Source organism: Etheostoma spectabile, chromosome 12 (assembly GCF_008692095.1).
Source record: "Etheostoma spectabile isolate EspeVRDwgs_2016 chromosome 12, UIUC_Espe_1.0, whole genome shotgun sequence".
In the NCBI taxonomy this organism is placed as follows: Eukaryota; Metazoa; Chordata; class Actinopteri; order Perciformes; family Percidae; genus Etheostoma; species Etheostoma spectabile.
Window position 1 is genome coordinate 14,971,280 of NC_045744.1, and position 23,398 is coordinate 14,994,677.

Sequence of the window (23,398 nt, forward strand, 5' to 3'; positions counted from 1 at the left end):
ATTTTTATTTCAAAGAGTTAAATATTTTACTTTTATCTCAAACAATGTGAAAAGCCAACATTTTTACTTATCACAGAGCAAATTAGCTTGTCTTAATTTTGACTTTTTGATTTATGTCATGTTTTCCACTTAAAGTTAAGATTATAGTTAAGATTATAATTTACTATTTTATAATTCAAGTCAAATGTTTACAGTCAATTTGGCAAAGGGTATTTCTTCTCTGTTAGTATCACAACAATGCACCTACACGCTAGATGGCGCTTGGGATGGGTTTACGTGTGTTGCCCATAGACTGTTAATATTGATGTTAATTTACAGTCTATGGTGCTGCCTTTATTATCGCCCCCCCCCCCCCATTTAGGAAGTAATCATTTAACAAAAACAGGGTTTTTTAATGACACATTGAATCATAGATCTGCTAGCCTATATGCATGATAACTTAACTTATAACACTTAGTGCTATCGGTGACAACATTTTTAAGCTAATTAATAGGTGTTCATTGTGATAATATACATACTATAAGATAAAAAGGGCATACATGTAAACATCTAATGTAATGTTTACAGTAGGATGGGAAGGGTTTATTATGTGATTTATTTATTTTTTACCGGAAAAGGGGCGGGGACAGCTGTAACGTTAGCAACCAAGCTGGGCGACAGGAACGGTTATCGTTAATGTGACTCGATTTCCCTTTGAAATATATCTTTAAATACACAAAGAATCTGTGCCTTATACATCAAATACAATTGGATCTACCTGAGAAACGTCGTTTCTTTTTTTTATATCGCGCAGGTAAGGATTGAAGCTGACATTATTTCAGGATGCTAGCTAGCTCTCTGCTGACTCCGATGTAGTCACTGAGGGATCGCCAGTGATCATGTAATACAAGAACGTTAGCTGGCTAATGGCTAACATTAGCTACAGCATGTTACTAGCGAGATGGTCTTCAATAGCAAACCATGTACAGTTTTATCTCACCTGGTTAAATATAGTCACCGCTTGCGTTAAACGCTATTACAAACGTTAAGCTAATATATGGCTATCTTGCAACGCTAATTATTAACTAACGTTAGATGTCCAGTAATGCTAGCTAGCGTTAGTTGGCAAACAGGCTAACAGCGAAATATTGCTAGTCAGCCTGTGACGCTGCTGTCAACGCCTCGCCTGGTTTAGACAGCTCATTTTGAGCAGTCGACAAGGCCAAAAGCCAAACATCTTCATCTGTCATAGTATAAACTGGCTATTAGTTGAAAACCTGGCCGAAATAAGTTGGGTGCTAACGCTAGTTAGTTAAGATGTCATTAACTGCCAGTTAACATTAGCTACGTTTTCAAAATTATGGCTAATAACAGTTACCCTTAGGTGGATGCTTTACTTGGTAAAGTTTGCTATTAGGGTATTTAGGTTTACTAATTATGTGCCATGCAGTGTTAATTTACTATCATTTAGCATCTAAATTAACCATCGGATAACACGGAATCTGGCATCATCAGATTCATGTGCACTGCCTGGTTTGGGTCAATGCCCCACCCTAACTGTACCACCTCTTTGTGCAGAATCAAACCTGGAGGATGGTGGTTTTGAAGAAAGTGTAAGGATGGTTTGTGATGGTGCCAGAGTAAAGATAGATATTCTCTCCTCCGCCAATCTTGCGTAATCGCCAAATACTTGGCTGTAAAACCACCAGCTAATACAATTTTCCTAGTGTGTACTAGCTGTAATAAGTGAGTGATTTACTATTGGAGGCACAGAGAGGTGTTTCAATTGATCGTTTGAACGCGTGCATCCAAAGTTCAGAGTAATTATAGGAACCTCTAACACAAATATATCTGTAGATGACCTTGTGTCTCATCTGTTTGCTTGGATTTACATTACATTTACATCTTTTATATTAAAAATAAAGAATCTCTACATTATGTAAACCAGTTTGCATAATTGATGAGCATTGCTGAGGCATATTGACTTGCACAAGACTGAACATGAACAATGAATTAAGGATCAGCTCCTTGCATCCACTTCTTTGCATGGCAGAAACACATGTCATGTGTCTGCAAACAAGCAGCATGTGTGGACCTCTGACCACACATATATCATGTTATCAACCATGATCATACAGAATATCAGGTGTGATGTCTTGTGTGTGTTTATTTCCATACATTTGGCTTGATCCCCTGTCTTAGATGCCAAAGCTGTGCATCTTAGGTTTTACGTAGGTTGGTGTTTGCTGTGTCACCCAGAGCATGTGGTTTTTACCATGTTGATGTGGTTTAAATGTGCTGAATCATGTGCAGCACAGTATTGCGCTGCAGGCTCCTCTCTTCTGCCATTGACACCTGAACACGCCTCTAAGCCTGGATGCCAGTGTGCAACCTCTAACAAGGTCCATACCTGGTCTGGTGTCTTGTGGGTTACACATTGATATTACAAGTGTTAGGTCTGAAGCATACGGGATGTGGTCTGAAGAGGCCTTTTCACTCAGAGGAAGTTGCTTAAAATGACACAAAAAAGTAATTATGATCAATCTTGTTATTACACATTTAAGACAGCCATAGATAAATAGTAAAATAATAACAGCTGTTGTGACTCCTGGGATATGATAATTACTTCACCTTCTTATTTCCCGTTTTCTTTCTTTACGTTTTCACCTATTAATTCACAGCATTTATCAAAAGTGCTTTGCTGACAGACATACAGTACCTGTTCCCCTGAGAGGATATGTCTTAAACCATTGATCAAGCCCTGCTTGTATAATTTGCCACTTAAGAGAAATGATTTCTGATCACACTAAGGCAGTTGCTCGCTTAACGATGCAACCATTTTTCAAATACAGGACTCTTGATAGACAGACTCCCAGTAACCCATGTCTTTTGTTGTCACTCTTCAAGCAAACCCCCTGTCCTTAAGGGCTATATGAAGCAGTGCATGAGCCTTGTTTCCATTTGAAGAGGAGATGGGTAAGCAGCCTTGATAAATCCTCCAGTGGTTTCCTGTCATCCCACTGTACAGGGCTTATACGTCTTGTCGGGTAGCCGCTGAACTTCCTCTTTTCATTCACACTGAAAAAAGTGCAGCAGGAGTCCATCATAAAGGTGTAAAGTATTGTTATGATAGGTACAAACAGGGTTAAAAATGAACTTTTTGTCCACCAGCCAAACGGCTATTGAATGTCCAAATGTTACCAGCCACTCAATAGATAACCATTGTTTTTTTTGGCTGGTGAGTGAAGCAAATCTACCAGCCACTTGCATATTTTTACCAGCATTTGGCTGATGGATGGTGCTACTTTTAACCACTGGGTACAAATGTAAAAACTATGCTAAAAATCTTACATCACTTGAGGTAATCTTTTTTGTTATTCAAATTTATTTATAATGTATGTGTGGGATGACATACATTGTCACTATGTTACAAAGTTGGTCAGGAGAGGCAATCAGAACATTAGTATCATGGACACTTATCTTTACTAACTGAGTGTTGATTTTCGACTCATTGTTTACAACCACAGTCTTAAGTTCACTGGTTAACTATGTAACTTAGGTTGATGATGCACCTGCACACATGGCAGGCAGTGATTAGAAACTTGGATAATGTGTTTATATGCAGTGTTGCGGTTTCTATCAGGTTCCCCACTTGCTACTTCTAAAAGTTGTGGGTTATTTGGGTTTCTGAAACCAGGATATGATATTGACATGCACTTAACCAAAATCCACCAAAACTTAAGCATAATTGGTGGCTAGTCTTGCGTATGTAAACACCCATGGGCAATTCCTCTAAGTTGTGCACATGTCTCACGTTTTTGCACATTTGCACAAGCATGAGCTTGTCTCAGAGTTGGCCATGCTTTTATATTTTTCTGTCATTGGAAGTTAACTGAAATCACTGGAGTTAACATGTTTTTAGATTCACTGGTTGAGCTTAGTTGATTAGCAGAATTAGATTATTTGATCTGTGTTTGCAGTAGATTTGTTCTAACTTGTTTGTACAGTCTGTGTCTCTCTTTCTGCATTGTCGGCACTAAAATCATTCATGGCGACAACATTTGGACACTACTTGTTCCACACAAGTTGTTGACAGCTGTAGAGTGATGAGCTGCTTGGCGATTCATTGGCTGATAACCAGAGGAATTTGTCAGACATGCTGGCATGGACAAATTTCTGTTGAGAGGATGGTGACTCAGGTTACAGTAGTCTGTTTTACTTGTCCTTTGTGCTGTTCTTTGGATACACTGTATCTCCCATTACTCTTATCAAGTACCAGATGTAGGATTGATAAACATTCTTTTAAAATAAAAAGTCCTACAATGTTCTATAGATCACCTGACTTATAATGCAAGTTGTGTACTGAATGTTGTGTTTAATCTTCCATCTCTCTCCCTTTATCTCTCTCAGACCTGTGGGTGAGTGATGCCGCCGGCGTCCAGCTGTGACTGCCCCCATCTGGACTCTGTTGGGGAGATCACCAAGGAGGAACTCATTCAGAAATCCCATGTGAGTCACTCTCTATCATGGCCCCGTCCCCTGCCCTCCTCATAACTTGACACTCTTTAAAATAAAATGTAATAACATGGTATCTACAGGTCTTAAAGTCTTAAAGCATTGAATTCACTTTCCTCAAAAAAGGTCTTTATAAGGTACTAAAAATTTAATTTTCAAAAGAAATATATTTTCTAGCCTGATGTAATGTTAGTTATAAAATGTTTTTTCTCTGTGATTGCTGGCTGTCGGGAGACGTTGTACAGCTATTAACTAAAAGTGTGATTGTCCTTGCAACATTTCAGGCCACTTACCTGGGCCCAGTTTACATTCATTTGATTAAATATTTCCGTGATATTTTCATTCATTGGCCAGTATGACCATAAAACAGATATAACTGTAAATTGCATTCTATGTGGTACTAAAAGGACTTAAAAGTCTTACATTTAACTTTACCCTCAGAAAACCTGCAGAAACCCTTCCTGAATAACTTGTTTTATATCACTTTACCAAGTCTGCATCAAAACTGTTCTTGAACTTTGCTGCTGTCTCGCTGATTTTAATTTTAAAACGTGACTCTAACCTGAGTGTCTTCATATTTTCTAGGGCCAGTGCCAAGACTGTAAGGTTGGAGGTCCAAATTTGTGGGCGTGTTTGGAGGTAGGGCAATGCTCACCAGCAAAGAAAAACCTGTTGATTTTTGTTTCACCAGAAACATTTTTGTTTTGGATTTCTGCATACTCTGTTTGTTTTTCTCTCCAGAATGGCTGTGCATATGTAGGCTGTGGAGAATCTCACACTGACCACAGCACTGTGCACTCGCAGGTGAGAGATCTTAGTGATGCCTTACTGCCGTGAAATTTTGATAAATGCGTAGAAAAGTGCAGGGAAGGGATGTGACAAGGGTGGACAACTTAAAGTCTGGACTGTGACGGTAAATTGAAAAAAGATGTAACCAAAAGAGGAGTGGAGGTGTCAGTAGAGAGGCAGAGGAGGCACAGATGGCAGGACGGGAACACCACTTCAGAGTCCCAGGAGCCATGTCTTGGATAAAATTGCCTCCAGCAGTGCTTTATTTTTAACATTTGTCTCTCCGTGATGTAAGAGCCAGCACGTGCGTCTTTAGGCTTTTGAAGTGCACTCATTGTTAAAAACCATCAAGCCAGCTCTGCCTGCCGACACCTCCACATTCAGTGCAATTTCAGCAGTGGCTCATCAAACTGTATGGCTGGAATCTTTGTGAGTGAGTCCGTCTGGCTGTCAAGCTGTCCGTCGACACTATAATGGAAGGAATTTCTGGGAGTGAGTCCTTCCGGCTGTCTCTCGGATGTATGCGTACAAGAACAATAAAAAAGATGTTACACGCGTCACACTGACAGATGTTTGAATGGGGTTTGACGGGGCGTTCAGAATGACAGATGTTCACATAATAAAGTGAACAAGCAAAGTTAACCCTCTTAGCTAATGCGTGCAAACTACTGTAGCCGAGGGTAATGAAAAAAACTCATGCAAGCTCCTTAGTCGGAACCAGCGTGAACCAAAAGCATCGCTGAATGCTAGCTTCACTTCTTTCATTTATAGCCTTCAAAATAAAAAGCCAACTGAAATTCACTCAGAGCATTTCTCTAAGAGGCAACTTATTAAAAAAGCTTACACAGCGCTAACATTTTTTGATGACACAAGATATCGAGCAAAAGCCAGACACTAAATAGTGTTAAGTTGCTGTGATTTGTACATTCACCACTTCTCATCATGGGTCCAGTTCTGCAGCTGCCTGTACCATGGATGTATAATAATAACGCTAGATTCTATGTGATACACGTGTCAAAGTCAAAACGGGCATACTGCGCAGTGTTGCCGCAATGAGCGCTCACTTTGATAACAAAAAAACAACATGAAGAATCTCAGTTGACTGAGGGGTCACCGACTGATTATTTGAATATTGGACCTTCAGGGGACAGCCCTAGAGGCGATTGAAGTCAGCCACTGCATCTGAAATGCACCACATATCCAATACGTGTACTATTGTTCAACATACTTTTGTGTGAATAAATATCCGTTCACGTAAGCTGGATATACTAATGCTACAACAGAACTCTTCTTCCCGGGAGTCAACAAGCATTAGCAGATAGCCTACAGGAACAGGAACTCTGCCATTGCTTCTCAAACTGTGTAAGTTTCTAAAAACGTCACCGCCAGCTAGTCTATCTAATAAAGGAAGGAATCTCTGTCCGTCCAACTGTGCGTCTGACCTGCATTCACTAAAGAACAATAACGAAGACGTCACGCGGGTGTGCGAGGAGCTCCCCTTTAGTTAGTTATTAGTTATTTAGTATTACTAATCTAGATCTGCGAAGTGACTGAAGCTATCAAATGAAGTGGAGTAAAACGTTCAATATTTGCCTCTGAGATGTAGTGGAGTAGAAGTATAAAGTAGCAAAAAATAGGAATACTCAAGTAAAGTACAAGTACCTCAGAATTGCATAGTGCTGTTCTTGAGTAAATGTACTTAGATACATTCGAAAAAAGCTGCAAGCTGCAATACAGGAGGCCGAGCAATCAGCCTGTTTCGAACAAGCATGTTTTCAACAGGCACTGCACTTGTCCATTATTAATTGCCATTGCTCTGTGAGGGAGGGAGATTTAGTAGCACTGCCAGTTTGTTGGTTACAGTATCTGCCCACTGTTACCAGTGTTGACTAATGGAGTTTTTCAATTAATGGTACCTGCTCAACTCAAATTGGCCGCGGTGCCCCGTTGTCCTTTTTCCATTGCAGATTAGTACCGCCTATGTCTGGTTGTCATATCAGGAAACAGCAGCGACTTAACATAACACACATAGAATGTCAAAGGTGTTTTGTTTTTGATTCCTGGCATGTGGCTTTTGCCCCAGCCAGAAGACACATTTAGTTTCAAAAGCAGCTGGAGGCAGCAAGAAAAACCCTCACTGGCTAAACTATTTAAACACAGCGGGTTTTGCAATGATGACGCAGTGAATAGTGACGATTCTCTCTGACCAGTCAATAGTCAGCAGGTTTTCACGTCACCTTTTGGTAGCTCCTCAGCTCGCTTGGAACATTGACTGAGGTAGTACTTAAAAAAGTGCATGTTTAGCAGGTACCCAGACTTTTTTTTTGTAATGGAAAACCAAAAAAAGCGAGTAGAGTCGAGGCGAATCGAGTAGGTATCATGCAGTGGAGAAACGCTATAAGGCTTTTTCTCCAGCACACCAAATGGGTTTAGAGGAAGAGATGGGAGGAATATTAGAGAAAACGTAGATATAATTTGCGCTGCCTATTAGTATTCGCATAGCTGCTCAAACCATTGTCAAGAAAGGGCCTGTTTAAATTCTAACCTCCGTAGAAAAAGAGCACTCCACCCAGATAAAAGACAGAATTTTTGACACAGAGCTTGCAGGTAAATAGATTTAATTAGTTAGCCGGCTGATTTTCAATGATGCTACTAGTGAATTTGATCCATCTGCTTATCCAGGGCATTGGTCTATGCAAGTCGCCAACCACCCTTTGTGTTCTTTCCACAGAAGTCATCTTTAAATCTTGTAAGAATGAGGGCCATGCTTAATTAGTGCTTTGGAGGCCCTGAGGGGAGGGAAGCATTTTAATCTATTGACTTTGCAGTGCTGTTGGATCAGATGCCTCTGCCAGTCAAACTATACTGCAAGTAAATATGATATATATTTACATGGAGATTGTATTTCAAACATCACACAAAAAATGTCTTCTGAGGCAAATTCAACCAATAGTGAACTAGTAAATTGTTGAGCAGTTTTTCATGCATTTGTGCAAATACTGCAAATCCACTGAGAAGAATAGTGGGTGTTGGTGAATCTTATTGCTTGCTGATTCCAGTCAGTAACGTCTTGAATGCTGAGGGCTAGAGAGGAGACTTGACATTATTTTTAGCAGACCCATCCTGCCTCGTCTTAATTATCTTAATCATAAGATCACATGCCGTAAGCTGGTGCTGCAACACTATAAAAGTTTTGCAGTGTTTATTTTGGACATGTATTGATATGAGCTGCTGACATAATTTCTCCAGTATTATTCTGTGTGTGCTGAAGGAGCACTTTATTTTGGCTTGAATACCATAATTTGTTTGTGATGATGTTGAATATTTTAGCAGACCAGAAGTTAATTAACATAACAAATTATAACTATAAAAGCTATAAAATAGTTAATTGTAATACAAAACATTATGTGGGCTGGTAAAAGAACATCTCTACGCCCTATAAATCCAGCTTGTTATTAATGCCCTACCTGGTGTACTTTCCTTCATAAAGGATTTAAGCTGGGGAGTTTCATGGCCGTGCTCAGTCTGGTGTGCCACCTCTGCGAGCCCTGCTCTGCCCCCGCTGTGTGAAGGCTTAATGCAGCCCTGATGAATAATGCAAGGTCTGCTGGTTGCCTGCTGCTCACGTTCAGTCTCCTGTCGACCTGACAGATGCTGGTGTTTGTCAGAGCAGCAGTGGGTCAGCAGAACTCGGCCGTGTTTCCAACCCAGTAAGACTGCGTTGCTGTAACTACCTACTCTGCCTCCAGCTAAACCTGTAACCTGAGACATTCAGCTCAGAACTGGTGTCCAAGATCTTGAAAAGATACAGTAGTGTATTTTAGGTTGATTGTTTTTACCTGCAAGAAATCTCATAGTAGGTGGGAGAAAATGAGTGCTAGTGTTGAATGCCAGCTTCTTAAGAAAATACTTTTAAAATAAATCATCAGTCAAATAAATTTAACAAATAATTTTGTGAATATTGAGTATTGAAGGATTTGCAGCTCTTCTTTGTCTCTATGTGTTGAATGTTGTTGGGTTTGGGATTTTTGGTCTGACAAAACAAGCAAGCTGAACATGTAAGGCAATTGTTTTTTACATTTCATAGACCAAACAATTACTTGACAGTAATATACATTATTTTACTTGTTAACTGCCTAAGTACCTTGTTTGCGTGATTGTAGTCGGAAATTGTAACAAAAACACATTGCAATAGTTACAAATATACAAATCAGAAAATAGAGTAGATTAGAATTGTAATGCTTGTAACATACATAACAAACATTTTCATTTTGTCAGACCACAATAATAGATTGTTATTAAAAGGACAGAAAGAGGTAGGATCGGACATTACCTGGGCTGAAAACCTGTATTATGCTTGAGGGAAAACATTTTGTTTAGCTATACTGTTAGTTGCTGTGCCAGAATCTTCTGTAAAAGTTTCCTTTTATACACAAGATTTGGGCAGCAGGCACACTTGTATTTGTCATATAAGAGCAAATGCAACCTGTTGATTGTCTATTGAGATGTTTGTTTGGTAGATTGTGTTGAAGATCAAGAAACATCTCCTTGATAAGACAGTTCACATGTGCTTTACTAGCTGTTCTTGGATAAATATTAAGTCTTTATTTGTTTTACCTTGTTTACACATTTGGGTTTGTCTATTCACACACTCTTTAACAACTTTGTGTGCAGGAGACGAGGCACAACCTTACGGTGAACCTGACCACGCTTCGAGTGTGGTGCTACGCCTGCGGCAAGGAGGTTTTTTTGGAGCGTAAACTAGGTCCTCACTCGCCACATGCCAACAGCAAACCCCTCCCGTCTCCACAGAATGCTGGACAGGTAAGAGCCACGTTCCTCTCTGTTTGTCATCCTGTTTTATTGTCTTTACAGCTCACATGGTTTATTTAATTCCAGTGTCATAAAGCAGGTTTAATATTGAACAGCAGTATGTGCAGATTATATGCAACATTAAATCTTTCTGTTTGCAAGTCTATGTTGTGTGAAAAAACATAGCATGTTTACTGTATTTTTGCTTTATTACATAACTATGTGCTCTTCCATCATACTCATCAGAGCTGTACAATAATAATTTGCACCAGTCTATCCTGAGTGACAGTGTCAGTCAAACTGTTTATGGTTATCCATTTAATAGACATGAGTCTTATGATGAGGTGAGTGTGTGTGCTGTGCTGTTTCTTCAGGATGACAGCAGGGCCCCTGGGAGCCCAACCTCTCTGAGAGTGCCCCCTAATGGAGGCTGTGAAGACCTGGACATGGAGACAGAAGAGGAAGATGAACTGCGTGCCAGAGGTCAGCCTACACAGAAGAAGTGTTCATGTTGTCACATAATGAATGGCAGTTGGCCTTATTATATAGACCCAATTACAGTGGTTGGTTTGCGCTAAGCAAATAGGGACAAGGAACTACTGTGTATATACTCTCATCTCATTAATCTAAAATGCATGTTTAACGCTTTCATAGTTACAACATTTATCTGTTAGGCCACAGACAAAAGAAAATGACACCACCCGAAACTAGCAATCAGTCCAACCGACAGTGAGATGTTGCTGTTTGTAACACTAGATTTGATTTATAATAATAATAAGACACTGTTTTGTTACAGTTTAATTGCTGAAATGTAGGGCTGCACAATTAATTGCAGTTTTATCAAAATCACAATATGGACTAATGCAATATCCAATTTGCAGAGGGGTGCAATAAAGGCTAAATATGTGTCAAACCATTCTGAATGTAAGTATCGTGGTGCTGCATAGACGTCCCGGCCTACAAATCCTATTCTACAGACTACAGAAAACATCTTTGTTTGGTACAGATCCTCGCAAAAATCACACTATAATCATCATTTTCAATTTTTATTAGTCATTAAAAATGAGAATAATGATACAAACATCATCATTCCCTTCAATATCGCAAATCATATTGCAATTGCAATATCAGTCAAAATAATTGCAATTAAATATTTTCTTTATATCGTGCAGCCCTACTGAAATGTTGTGTTTATACAAGGGTAGTTGTTCCCACAAATATCAGCTACAAGGTCAACAATTGGGATACAAATGTAAATGTTGCAAATGAAAGTTACCAAAAATAAAAAGTTTCTTGCCCAGTTGATCATTTTTAATAATTCAAATAATTTGCTTTTGAAGTCAATAAGGTAACTAAAATAATCAAATTTTATCAGCTCTTAATGCAAGTATGAAGAAAAAAAAAGAACATTGCATGGATGATTTGAAGTTAAACCTCAAACATAGGGGCTCAGTAATCAGAAGTTGCTTTAGTTCAAAGCACAGAACATCATTTAAATGAATAAGAGCAGTTAATTTGTGCTTCAGACTTTAAAGTACAAGTTGTGACTAACACCTCACTTTGCCATTTTGTTGTTAAAAGCTGAACACCAACAGGGCCAGACACACCACAATACCTATAGGCAACAGAAAGCCACACATGGTCCCGAAGAAGGACTACAGGTCGCTTCTGTGTAGCTCAGTGGGTTGAGCCTAGCACTAACACTTCAGTGCTGAGTGTTTCAGTCCCACTGGAGAAACCAATGCAAATAATGTTTTACTCAGTGCTGTGAGACACACACACAGGCTCCACCAAATGGCATATGTTATGTCAAACCTCATGTGGTGTAGCTCAGGCATTGGCACCAGTCACTGCCTTGGTTATTTTTGTCACAAAATCAGATCATATGATCAGAAGGAAAATAAGCTTTGTAAGACTAATGCCCTCCGCAGAGTAGGTTCGTCACATAAGATCCAAGGTTTATGAACTGTGAGGCAATTAGGCAACTTAACCCAATTGCCCCAAGTCATATCTAATACCAAATCAAATATAAACACACAGACATCATGATCTACTTAAAAATCATAAAAAAGCCTTTTATAACTCTTTATAAGTTTCCAATATTGAAATATATATGTATACTTTTATAAGATGAATGCGCTATCTGTGCCACTGTAGCTGATTTAAAATACTCTAGGTAGCCATCTTTTCTGCTCCTGCTGTAAAATATTAATCTAAGAAATGGAGTGGGTGTTCTTAAAATTGTCAAGGCTTTCTTGCTGCCATCAAAATTTACAAGCATTTGATGAGGCGCTTGTTTTAATTTCCCCGGTGTTCTGTCTCCCTCAGGTCTGACGGGGCTGAAGAACATAGGCAACACATGCTACATGAACGCTGCACTCCAGGCCCTGTCCAACTGGTGAGTCTCTGTTAACCTGCCTTCTGTCCCCACATCTACCTGGCTACCTCACAATATCGATTTGCGGTTTTATTCACTGCCTGGTTCTTGTTGACTGAAAAAAAACACCATGGCTACTGTACTCATTTGGGAGAGTAGTAACTGAGTGAAAATTGCTGCAGTGCACCATTTGAGATGGCAGAAATGGCCTTTTGTAATTCCCTGTAGGGTCTTTTGTTACAAAAGAACATCAGCTCTTTCCTTTTGTTCCTTCTCCTACTCCTTTTCCCACAATGTCTTTTTTATGAGGCACATAAAACTGTACTTACTTACTGTAAGAGTCTGCTGTATTTTTGTTTATTGAATTGACAATCCTGATACATTCTCTATGATTGGGTTGTTGGTGTGGTGCCTTAAATTAGAGTTCCACTGCAGAGCCTGAGGCTGTGTTAATATTTTACTTAGTACCTCTAACTTTTTATTTCATTTTTCATAGAACAGCAAAGCACAGCAAACCCCTTCCTACTATCTATCCAGGGGGGAGCTGGTACACTTTTAAATTAAACTGATGATGCCGAGTCTAGATACAAGTCAAAATAATAGAAAATAAAAGGATGTGGGTCAAAATTTGCAATCTAAATCACGTTCCAAAAATAGGAGGAATTGAGTCACGCAGCTGCGGAAAGGAGGGACCTTTCCTGAAACTTTCCTTTTGATGTCTGTTTGTGTAAGCGCTGCTTCTTTCAGTTACCGTTGGGTCATTATTCAGTTCGGAGGACTTGTCTCCTGCAAAGGGAAGGGAGCGCTCCATGCTTTATCAAAAAACAAAACAAACCGCTCTCTTCCAAGAAGAGGCCACAGTAACATTAGAGAACGGAACACTTATTCATTCAGTAGTTTGTCTCTTTGTTGCAAATTCCTGTCCACTCTGTTTGTATCCATCAACAAATAAAATCCCCTCAGCTGTTTTTCTTTTCAGCTTTTTCCAATGTCCTTTAACTTTCAGCTGTGTGTGTTTTCTTGCATGAGCCTGTACCTTCGGGAATTTGTGCCATTACTCCAAGAGTGAAATACGGATTTAATGAAACAAAATTAATCATAAATACAGGCAGAAGACCTGCCTGGAAATCCAGACCCAAATCCAAAGGATTAAGGGTCTGGCATCTAATAATGAAAGTTGCCCATCTCAAGGGGCGGCACCAAGCATGCATTTGAAAATCTGACTGCATGCAATTGGATAACACTACGACCAATCCCAACAACATACGGGGTGATGTATCCAGAGCCCCATACACTAAACTACCAGTGGAGCTAACTGGTAGAATAAACTGTCGTCATTTGTTTAGCTTGCCTCTGACCCTCCTATATCAGATACACCGATGTAAATGGTGCAGCTCGGCTACAAGCGTATAGTTAATGAGCAGCATTACTCGATGCCAGAGTCAGATCTCCAGGTATTTGCAAAGATAACTGCGTATAAAAATATAACATTATCTTTTACTTAGAATTAAGGGTGTGACGAGATCTCGTTTTACGAGATCTCGTGAGATTAAAACGTGACGAGATTTCTCGTCGAGGTGAAAAGTTGTCTCGTGAGGCGATGTGATGTCAGCGTGATGGAGCGTGAAATTACTATCGAAGATCCCCCTGCCACTTTTAAATCATTTGTTAGGAGTTAGGAGTTAGATTTCTCGTGTGAAATTGTACTTTACTGCATATAATTCATTAAAATAGTAAAAAAAAAAAGAAGTTAAATAACATTCATCATTAATAGTTGATTTCAAAATGCACTTTTGGCATTTTGTGATTTTTCAGTTGAATAAAAAAACTATTTTCCATTCATATATTTCATCGAGGATTTCTTTAAATTAAAAAAAAAAATCTCGTCTCGTCTCGTTCTCGTGAACCCAATCTCGTGATGTGTCTCGTCTCGTGGAGTAAGCGTCTCGTCACACCCCTACTTAGAATTATATCTGCTTCTCTAGGGCTTATTGAGGATTAGCAGGTTTTTGAAAATTAGCCACGGCATTGCAATCTTTTTGGTCATCATAATCCATCTGTCTCAGTAAAAGCTTGTTTAGTGCCCAATTATGATATATTCATCCCTCTTTCCACTGCAGCCCGCCCTTGACACAATTCTTTCTGGAATGTGGTGGCATGGTGAGGACGGACAAGAAGCCCGCACTCTGCAGAAGCTACCAGAAACTAGTGTCAGACCTGTGGCACAAGAACAGGTAGGTGTCACTTTTTTAGTTCTTTGTATCATTCCTCTTTGACTTTGAAAGAGCATATGAGCTTGCCCACAAGCTGCAGTTTATTTCATAATTCAGTGGTCACTTTCATTATTTCCCATGTTTAGAAAATGACAGAGCCAAACCTTAATCCCATTCCTGGTCTTAATTGCAAAGCTTACATCACACAAGACTTTACTGTGATATTGTGTATTACAATACTTAATAAGCATGCTGTGCTTTGTCACATTGCAGACCCTCCTACGTGGTCCCAACCAACTTGTTTCAGGGGATCAAAGCCATAAACCCCATGTTTAGAGGATATTCTCAGCAGGTAGGTTATTGCAGACAGTGAAATAAATGCGCACGGATTCATTATAAATAAAACATGGAGGCACTCTTCACTGTGGGAGACATGTTCAACAGTATGTTTGTGATCAGTTGTTGTGACATAAACGTGTGGATTTTCAGCTTTTACCTTTGTGTTTGCGAATAATATGAGTCCATTGAATATAAAACATGGCTTAAGTTTGAACTGAATTGAATCCTTTAACAATGAATTTGTGCTGAGCTGGGATTATTACGGGTCTGAAGCCTAGAATATAAAGTTGTTGCAGGTCTTATACAGTGTCTCCCTTTTCTCTTCCACTCTATATCCCCAATGCTTGTTCCTTTTACAGAAATAACATTAGCTTTGGCTTCAATCACTCAGCCAAATAAATGCTCTGCCTTGCATTTACTAACTCACATCTTCTGACTTTCATCATTCACACATTAAACCTAAACTAACAAACTAAAGGTAAATCGCTTGATTTGATTCCAGGTGTTGCTTAAAAGAAGAGTTTATACAGTACATGTAAAGGATTTCCAAAAACTGTTTACTGGATCCTTTTTTGTCTTTGTCCACTGTCTGTAAATAAGGGATGCATAAGCCTGAGTGGTGAAATGACAAAAGGGCCTGTTTCCTCTTCACTTGCCAGTTTTTGGTCAGAGGAGTTCGCTGTGGAATATTCATTTGTCACGCAATGCTGAGCTGCACAGCCTTGGAATTAGCATTGCTATGAATGAAGTTAACATCCCAGGTCCTGGGAGAGCGAGAGAGGGAGATTGGATGTCTGTGGTCCATTAAGTTTGATTACACATTCATGAGCATTTGGTTTCGGATTTTGTGAGACAGAAGAGGTGATGTGGTTGCTGTTTGTAATTTGAGGAAAAATTAGCTTTTCGAAAGCTTTGCTGTGTCTGTCAAACTCAATTACATTTAGGAGGAATTAGTTCTGCTTTGTTTCTTTTCAGGGAGAGGAAATAGATTAGTGTGATCAAAATAACTGCAAAAAACTGTAAAACTTAGATACAATTTACTACCTCAAATAACATGTCTTGTGATCATTCCCCCTTGGCCCCCAGGACTCTCAGGAGTTTCTGCGCTGCTTGATGGATCAACTTCACGAGGAGCTGAAGGAGACGCTGCCTGAGCCCTACGACCAGTCCAACAGCATCACAGTGGATGACGGCCGCGAGGATGACAACCGCAGTCAGTCCGACAATGACTTCCAGTCATGCGAGTCCTGCGGCAGCAGCGAACGGGCCGATAATGAGGTGCAGGGCGGGAACGTGACGATGGAAGACACCAACGAGGCCGAGATGCTGATTCCTGAGCAAGACGAGATCCAGGCCAACAGGGAATGGCAGAAGGAAAAGAACATGATTAATGACCTTTACCGCTCTGGAGTTAATGGTGTCATGGGTGGGAGCACTGGAGTGGACATGGACAAAGATGTTGACACCACCACTGAAACCACACCCATTATCAGCAGCCAGGGAGCCATCAAAGTTCAAGGCAGAACATCAGGTAATTATGGAGAAGAAGAGATGTCATATTTTCTTTTGACTCCAATTTATTTGACTTTCTGATATTCAGCATCAAATTTATTTTACTTAAAATATCTTAATATTTGGCCTGCTCTCTGCCAGATTCATTCCCAGACATCCAAATTTCCAACTCTTCAAGACCACAAAGTTTAATCCCAATGGAGGGACTTATTCCCAAAATGTCCAGCAGCCCACCCAAAGCTGCCTCAGGCTGGCCCAGCCTAAACCCTGCACATAAGAAAGGTACTTCTGCATATTCAGAGGCAGTCATAACTAGATTCATATCTTAAAAAGTCGGGCACTATTCTCACATTTCTCTCCGTCTCTCTGCCACACAGCAGTGACCACATTCTCCCCACCAAAGAGCAAGCGTCAGAAGAAATACCGCAGTGTCATCTCAGACGTGTTTGATGGGACCATTGTCAGCTCAGTTCAGTGCCTCACCTGTGATCGGGTTAGTGTGAACACTATTAAGATAAAGGGTTGCTGAGAGGGGGGAGAGGGACAGTAGCAGGGGAGCATTAGAGAACGGGACATTGTGTCTTAAGTCATTTCAAGGTTCTAAAAATGGAATGTTATTAAAAGAAAATCTACTTTGATGCTCAGCTCTGATGTTCATATACACTGTTGATGTAGTTGTACATGCACAGTCATGTAACATATTTTGATATGGTTGGTAATAACAATAATATTCTGCTACAAAGGGACAGTTCCTGACAAAAGCATGTAAAAAACAAAAAAAAAATGAATTGGATTGAAATGTCTGTAACTGAAACGGTGTGTTTTGTTGCTGTCAGGTGTCTGTGACACTGGAGAACTTCCAAGATATCTCGTTGCCTATCCCAGGGAAGGAAGACCTGGCCAAGCTTCACTCCGCCACTCACCAGACCTCCCTGGTTAAAGCCGGCTCCTGTGGGGAAGCTTATGCACCACAGGGCTGGATTGCATTTGTCATGGAATACATAAAGAGGTGTGTTAATATGTACACCATAGCTGTTGTTTTTCAAAGATTTTTTTGGGGCATATTCTTTATCTGAAAATGATGACAATTTAGAAATGGGGGAGAGAGAGATGGGGTATGACATGCAACAAAGGTCCCAAGACTGGAATCAAACCCAGGACGTTGTGGTTATGTTGCATGCGCTGTAACCAGTCAGCTACCAAGGCTCTCTAATATGTACATGTTATTTATATTCTTCACAATCAAACTTTAGTGGTCGATACTTTGCTTTTTTTGGTGTAAAATTCACCCGTTTGTTTTTATTTTTAGTTGGTTCTGGGGTCCAGTGGTTACGCTACAAGATTGTCTTGCAGCTTTCTTTGCCAGAGATGAACTAAAGGGTGAGCAAGTGGGCGTAAATCTGTTCTACCAGCACAAACATGAAGATTGATGTCTCAATAACTGTGTTTTTTTTTTGTTTTCTAGGAGACAACATGTACAGCTGTGAAAAATGCAAGAAGTGAGTGCCTAATTCTGACTTTGCTGAATACGGAACTCGACAGCTAATCTATTTCACAACAGAAGGACAATATCTGGAACTGTAATGATTGCCCATCTTCTTCAATTTCTTTCTTTTTAGATTACGAAACGGAGTCAAATTTTGTAAAATGCAAAGTTTGCCAGAGGTATACAGACAACTCTAGCACTTCATGTTTTTCCCCCTATAGTCTACACACACCGGGTTTCTAAAATAAAACGTCTTTGTGTGTTAATCTGCTCTAGATTCTGTGTGTCCACTTGAAGCGCTTCAGGCACGAACTGATGTTCTCCACCAAGATAAGCACCCACGTCTCCTTCCCGCTTGAGGGCCTGGACCTGCAGCCTTTCCTGGCCAAAGACAGCTCCGCCCAGACCACCAACTATGACCTGCTGTCAGTCATCTGTCACCACGGCACTGCCAGCAGTGAGTGGGCACAGTTATTCCTCTTTCTGCTCAGACTGGGGCATCTGCCTTTAGTTGGCACAGAGGAGTGTCTTGCATTCAATAGCCTGTGGACAATTTTCACATGTACTTGTTAGGTTTATGAATGCTGCTCTAACGCATTACCCTATCTCATCCCAGGTGGCCATTACATAGCGTATTGCAGGAATGATGTGAACAATCTGTGGTATGAATTTGATGACCAAAGTGTGACTGAGGTGTCTGAATCCTGTGTCCAGAATGCTGAGGCCTATGTCCTCTTCTATAAGTAAGCTCAATAGTTATACTCAGACAATTAAAAAAAAAAAAAAAGAACCCTTTTATCGGTGTAACATTTTAAGTTTCTCTGTGCTGCTTTAATATTCATACTTACATTTCACGTTGATGTATTTATAGTGATTAATCTGTGGGTCTGTTCTTGTCACAGAAAGAGCAGCGAGGATGCACTGAAAGAGCGTAGGAGGGTGTCTGGTTTATTCAACATGATGGAGCCCAGCCTTCTACAGTTCTACATCTCCCGTCAGTGGCTTAACAAGTTCAAGACCTTTGCTGAGCCGGGGCCCATTTCCAATGACGACTTCCTGTGTTTGCATGGAGGTGCGTGTGACTGTGTCATGGTCATGCTGAATCCTCTCAGAGATCAGCGTGTCCAAGAACAGGAATCCTTATTTTCTTGACCTACGTGTGTGCTCTACCTTCTGTAACATGGCTTATGCTTTCATCGTTTGCTGTGGATTTTTGACTGCAGAGTATTCCCTTCACAACATAGCAGACTTCAAAAGAGGGTTTTACTTCTCTTTGTGCAGACAATCCTTCTCTCTTGTTTTAGTAGAGGAGAAGGAAGAATTGTAAAATGGTTTTGTGCCAATCAAGCATGCTTTCTTTTCTGCCCTCTTTTAAGAGAGTGTTGGAAATTACGGAATTTAAAATTTAAGTTAGAATACAGTGGCAGCAGAGAATGTGTTTTGTCCTGTAAATAACCACCTACAGGTTGTTTCCTCCTCCTTTGCAGCTACCAGCACTTCATAACTGGCTAAGTCAGGTACATAAGTAGAGATAATATCAGTGCAGTGAAACCATGATTATGTTGCAGCAGTTCAGCCAGTTGTTTCATATTCAGTGCAAGTCTGAAAGTGTTCCTGTTTATTTTCACTTTCCTGTTTATAGCCAAGGATGTCATCAGGGAAATATATTTAGGCAGGCAAAGCCTTAGGGGGTCTGGCAGCATGTTTTCCCAGGAGATTTTTTCCCACAGTACTTGTCTTTAAATGTAGTGTGATTCCCAATTGTTTTGCCTTGTGACCCCTTAAAATTATCCTGTTAATTATTTTCAACATTTCAGATTTATCGTGGGACCCCTTGGGGGCCCGTGACCCCGTGACCCCCAGGTTGAAAACCATTCAGTCACAATAAAAGATAATGGAACAGTGACTACTAATAGTAGTTAAAGATAGTTAGATAGTAAGGGTAACTAAGGGTAAGCACTGACAAACTTCTCGGCCTATTTAACACAACAGTAGTCATAATGTTCCCAAAACCAATCCCTAACAAATACACAGTGATGTCACTGTCACCTTTAAAATCTTATACTGTTAATATGTAATGGATGTTTCAATGTGTTTCCTCAGGTGTGCCCCCCAACAAAGCAACATTCATTGATGACCTGGTTGTAATGCTGCCGCAGAACGTGTGGGATCACCTTTACAGCCGGTACATAATGTAGACAGGGCCATTTGCGAGACAGACTCTCACATCACTGAATGTACTCAGAGTATAATTTCCCTTTTGAGTTAATTTCCTCTGCTTGAGTTAATGTGGACTGCTACCTGCAGGTACGGAGGAGGACCAGCTGTCAACCACCTTTATGTTTGCCATACGTGCCAGATTGAAATAGAAAAACTGGAGAAACGGTGCAAATCAGAGCTGGACATGTTTGTCAGGGTAAGTCTTTTAACCATACGTTCACCAGCAAAATCACAAGCAGCAAGGAATATAGAGCTTTAGCCAGATACAGTTAGGAATGTGTGTGAGTGACAATGCATTGGGTGCCAGAGAGCCTTTGTGTAGCCCAGTACTCATGGGAGTGTATAGACACTGTTCTCCAGTCTATTGAATGAATTGATAGGATGCACGTGTTGGCACTTTTCACCCCGGCAGGAGATGAGAGGTGCGAGCCCAATGAAAGCCTTATCATTAATGCATTGGGACAGATGTAGCTGTTCATTGCCTACTCAGTCTACTCACTAGTGAGAGAGAGAGAGAGAGAGAGAGAGAGAGAGAGAGAGAGAGAGAGAGAGAGAAATTTCCAAGAAAGATGAAATTGGTGCAGTGTGGAGTTAAGACGCTGTTCTAATTAGAATAACTACCAGAGAGAATTGATTAGGTTTTCCATCTCCTCTCCTCTCCATCCTTTCATCTTCACTTAATCCCCCCCCTTCCTGTTTCTCCTCCCGATCCCTTTGCTTCCTTTCTCCTCCCTCTTGTCTCTAATGCTCACTCCTCCCCCATTTCCTCTCTCCCTCTCCTCTGTAGCTGAACAAGGCGTTCCAGGAGGAGGAGTCTCCAGTGGTCATATACTGCATCAGCATGCAGTGGTTTCGTGAGTGGGAGGGCTTTGTCAAAGGAAAAGACAATGGTAATTGGACAGAAGTCTGTTTTTTTCACCCCCTATCTTGTTTAAATGTCTGATTAAAATGCTAAATGATTCCCAGGTGAGAGTTGTGCTTGATATCTGGTGATGGAAAAGCTGCTGTAATTGTTTTTAATGTAACTCTCTTTTAAAACCAATGTCCTGTGTAAGGTCTATTCATTTACATGGATAGGAGGACATAGCAAATAAACAGTTTTTTTATCTGGGACATCCAAATTCTCTTTTCAAAAGCTGCTCATGTTCAAAAGAAACTGAGGTCCCACTTCTTCTCTTGATTAATCTTCAAAGAGTTTGCTTTAGTCCCCCGAGTCAAGTTTTCCTCTTGCTACAGCAAAATGAAGTGTCAAAATATATTTCATTTTCTTGCACTTGTTCTCATTTTTTTGCTTCCTTTGCTTTGTATTGTCACATCTATTTATAACCGCTTACATCTGGCACGTCTGCAAATGTCATTTTTCCTCTGACTTCTGCTCCTCTAATTTTTTTTTTCTCAATGTAACAAGTGGGGCACAGAGATTGCTTTTCATAGTATGACAAAACATTTGACACTTATTGTTCTTTGAAATAATAAAAATTGAGGCATGCATATTAGTGCTGTGTATAAATAATTAGAACAACTAATTGTCTTTCTTTCTCTTTAAGATCCACCGGGACCCATTGATAATTCCAAGATTACAGTAAACAAGAACGGCCATTTAACACTCAAACAAGGTACTAACTATTATAGTTGTTATTGTTGTCCTGATGTTGTCTCTAATTGTATGCTGTAAAAATATGTCGTTTTAAATCTTAGTTTTTTTTAGGAAGCATAAAATAATTAAAGAAAAAACGTAAATAGAATGGATAAATAAAACCTTTTTTTCTTTGGAACAACTCTTGTGGATTGTAGTAGTATGTTCAACTATGCATATATTAGTGATATTTAGGTGTTTGTGTGTGTTTGTGTGTGTTTGTGTTTGACCCGGCAGGAGCTGACTCGGGGCAGATCTCTGAAGAGACGTGGAACTTCCTCCACTCCATCTACAGCGGTGGTCCACTTGTGACGGTTCGGCCAAACATCAGCCACCAGGAAGCAGAAACATCACAGTCAGAGGAGAAGATTGAGATGGAGACACGCTCGGTTTAATCAAGCAGTCTGCAGATAACAATGTAAAACATTTAAGAAATGAAAAGCCTTTAATTTTGCACTGACTTTTATTTAAAAAGCATTTGAGCAAAGGACCTCATCTTTACCGCTACATGACAGCTTTTGACCGATGACAAGAGGGAATTAACATGTCTGAAAAGGTTTGTCATGTTGTACAAATCTGTATAAAGAGCTCTAAAATTTCTATTAGCACTGTAGTATTCATGTGTCAGGTTGTTTTCAAAACCAAGCATTTGAATTCTGTGCAGCTAAAAAAAAATCCAGTGAATGCCATATTCCTTTTTGTTTTTGAACAAATGAGCACATTGCATCTCCATGTGTCTTGTGTTGTTGATATTGAGGAATCACAATACATCTTGCTGTAGATATATCACACATTTTTCCTGTTGTAAGAGAATATTGTCCAATGAATGGTAGGAGAAGCAAAATGTGACACTTAAAGTGATGAAAATCATAAAGTTATGAAGGGACTAATTAGTGAGTAGTCTCAGGAATTAATTTTGTGTTTTGCACTGTTCTATAGATGTAAAAATTGGCATGCTCTCGCAAATGTTTGGTTTGTATTTGAATGTACCAGTACTGATAGTATATTGGTCAAGATTCAGCACTTGGTAATTTATCACAGAAGGGAGTGATTTATAATATGTTAATAGCATTTTTTGTAGAAATATGTGGCAGACACAGTCTGTTAAGAATGCATGCTTTAACACACCAGTTTAACATCACATTAACTGCATGTATATGCAAAGCGGCTCATAAAATGTGCACGCAAATTATGATCTTGATCTGAAGGCAGATCCCTCACTAAATTGTGCAACTGCAGAAAGCATATTGCAGTATGTAATCAGCATCAGCAGCAATCTAGTTAATTAAAGGCATTATTTTTGTGTAACGTTACGGGCATGGTGTTGTTTAACGTGCCGGCTGATAGGGGGAAACAGAATGCTGTACTGTAAGGTTTTGCATATGGATGTCACTTGAGTAAATTCTATCTTGAATTTTGCTGGCTGACATTATTAAAACTTGATGAAAACATGTTGGACTTTGTGGTCACCTTGATTTTGTCACAATTTCTGCTACAGTAGGTAGAGTGGTTTTTAGATG

The 23,398-nt window shown here is 39.9% G+C and overlaps 1 protein-coding gene across 3 annotated transcripts; it reads left to right on the top strand.

The window, feature by feature from the left end:
- The first annotated feature begins 575 nt into the window (after positions 1-575).
- usp33 (ubiquitin specific peptidase 33) lies at positions 576-23,329 on the top strand. 3 transcript variants are annotated; one of them, XM_032531373.1, is made up of 25 exons: positions 600-793; positions 2,887-3,090; positions 4,390-4,488; positions 5,080-5,133; positions 5,236-5,298; positions 9,958-10,107; positions 10,470-10,578; positions 12,424-12,493; positions 14,593-14,706; positions 14,959-15,037; positions 16,111-16,555; positions 16,678-16,818; positions 16,914-17,029; positions 17,373-17,545; positions 17,846-17,916; positions 18,002-18,035; positions 18,156-18,201; positions 18,299-18,479; positions 18,639-18,765; positions 18,925-19,094; positions 20,126-20,207; positions 20,330-20,438; positions 21,030-21,132; positions 21,790-21,858; positions 22,113-23,329. In XM_032531373.1, the coding sequence occupies exons 3-25, from the start codon at positions 4,405-4,407 to the stop codon at positions 22,271-22,273; spliced, it is 2,751 nt and encodes a 916-aa protein (XP_032387264.1). In that variant the 5' UTR covers positions 600-793; positions 2,887-3,090; positions 4,390-4,404; the 3' UTR covers positions 22,274-23,329. The 3 variants fall into 3 exon arrangements, with proteins under 3 accessions (XP_032387263.1, XP_032387265.1, XP_032387264.1); XM_032531372.1 differs by lacking the exon at positions 2,887-3,090 and having other exon boundaries at positions 576-793; XM_032531374.1 differs by lacking the exon at positions 2,887-3,090 and having other exon boundaries at positions 576-793; positions 22,116-23,329.
- The last annotated feature ends 69 nt before the right edge of the window (positions 23,330-23,398 follow it).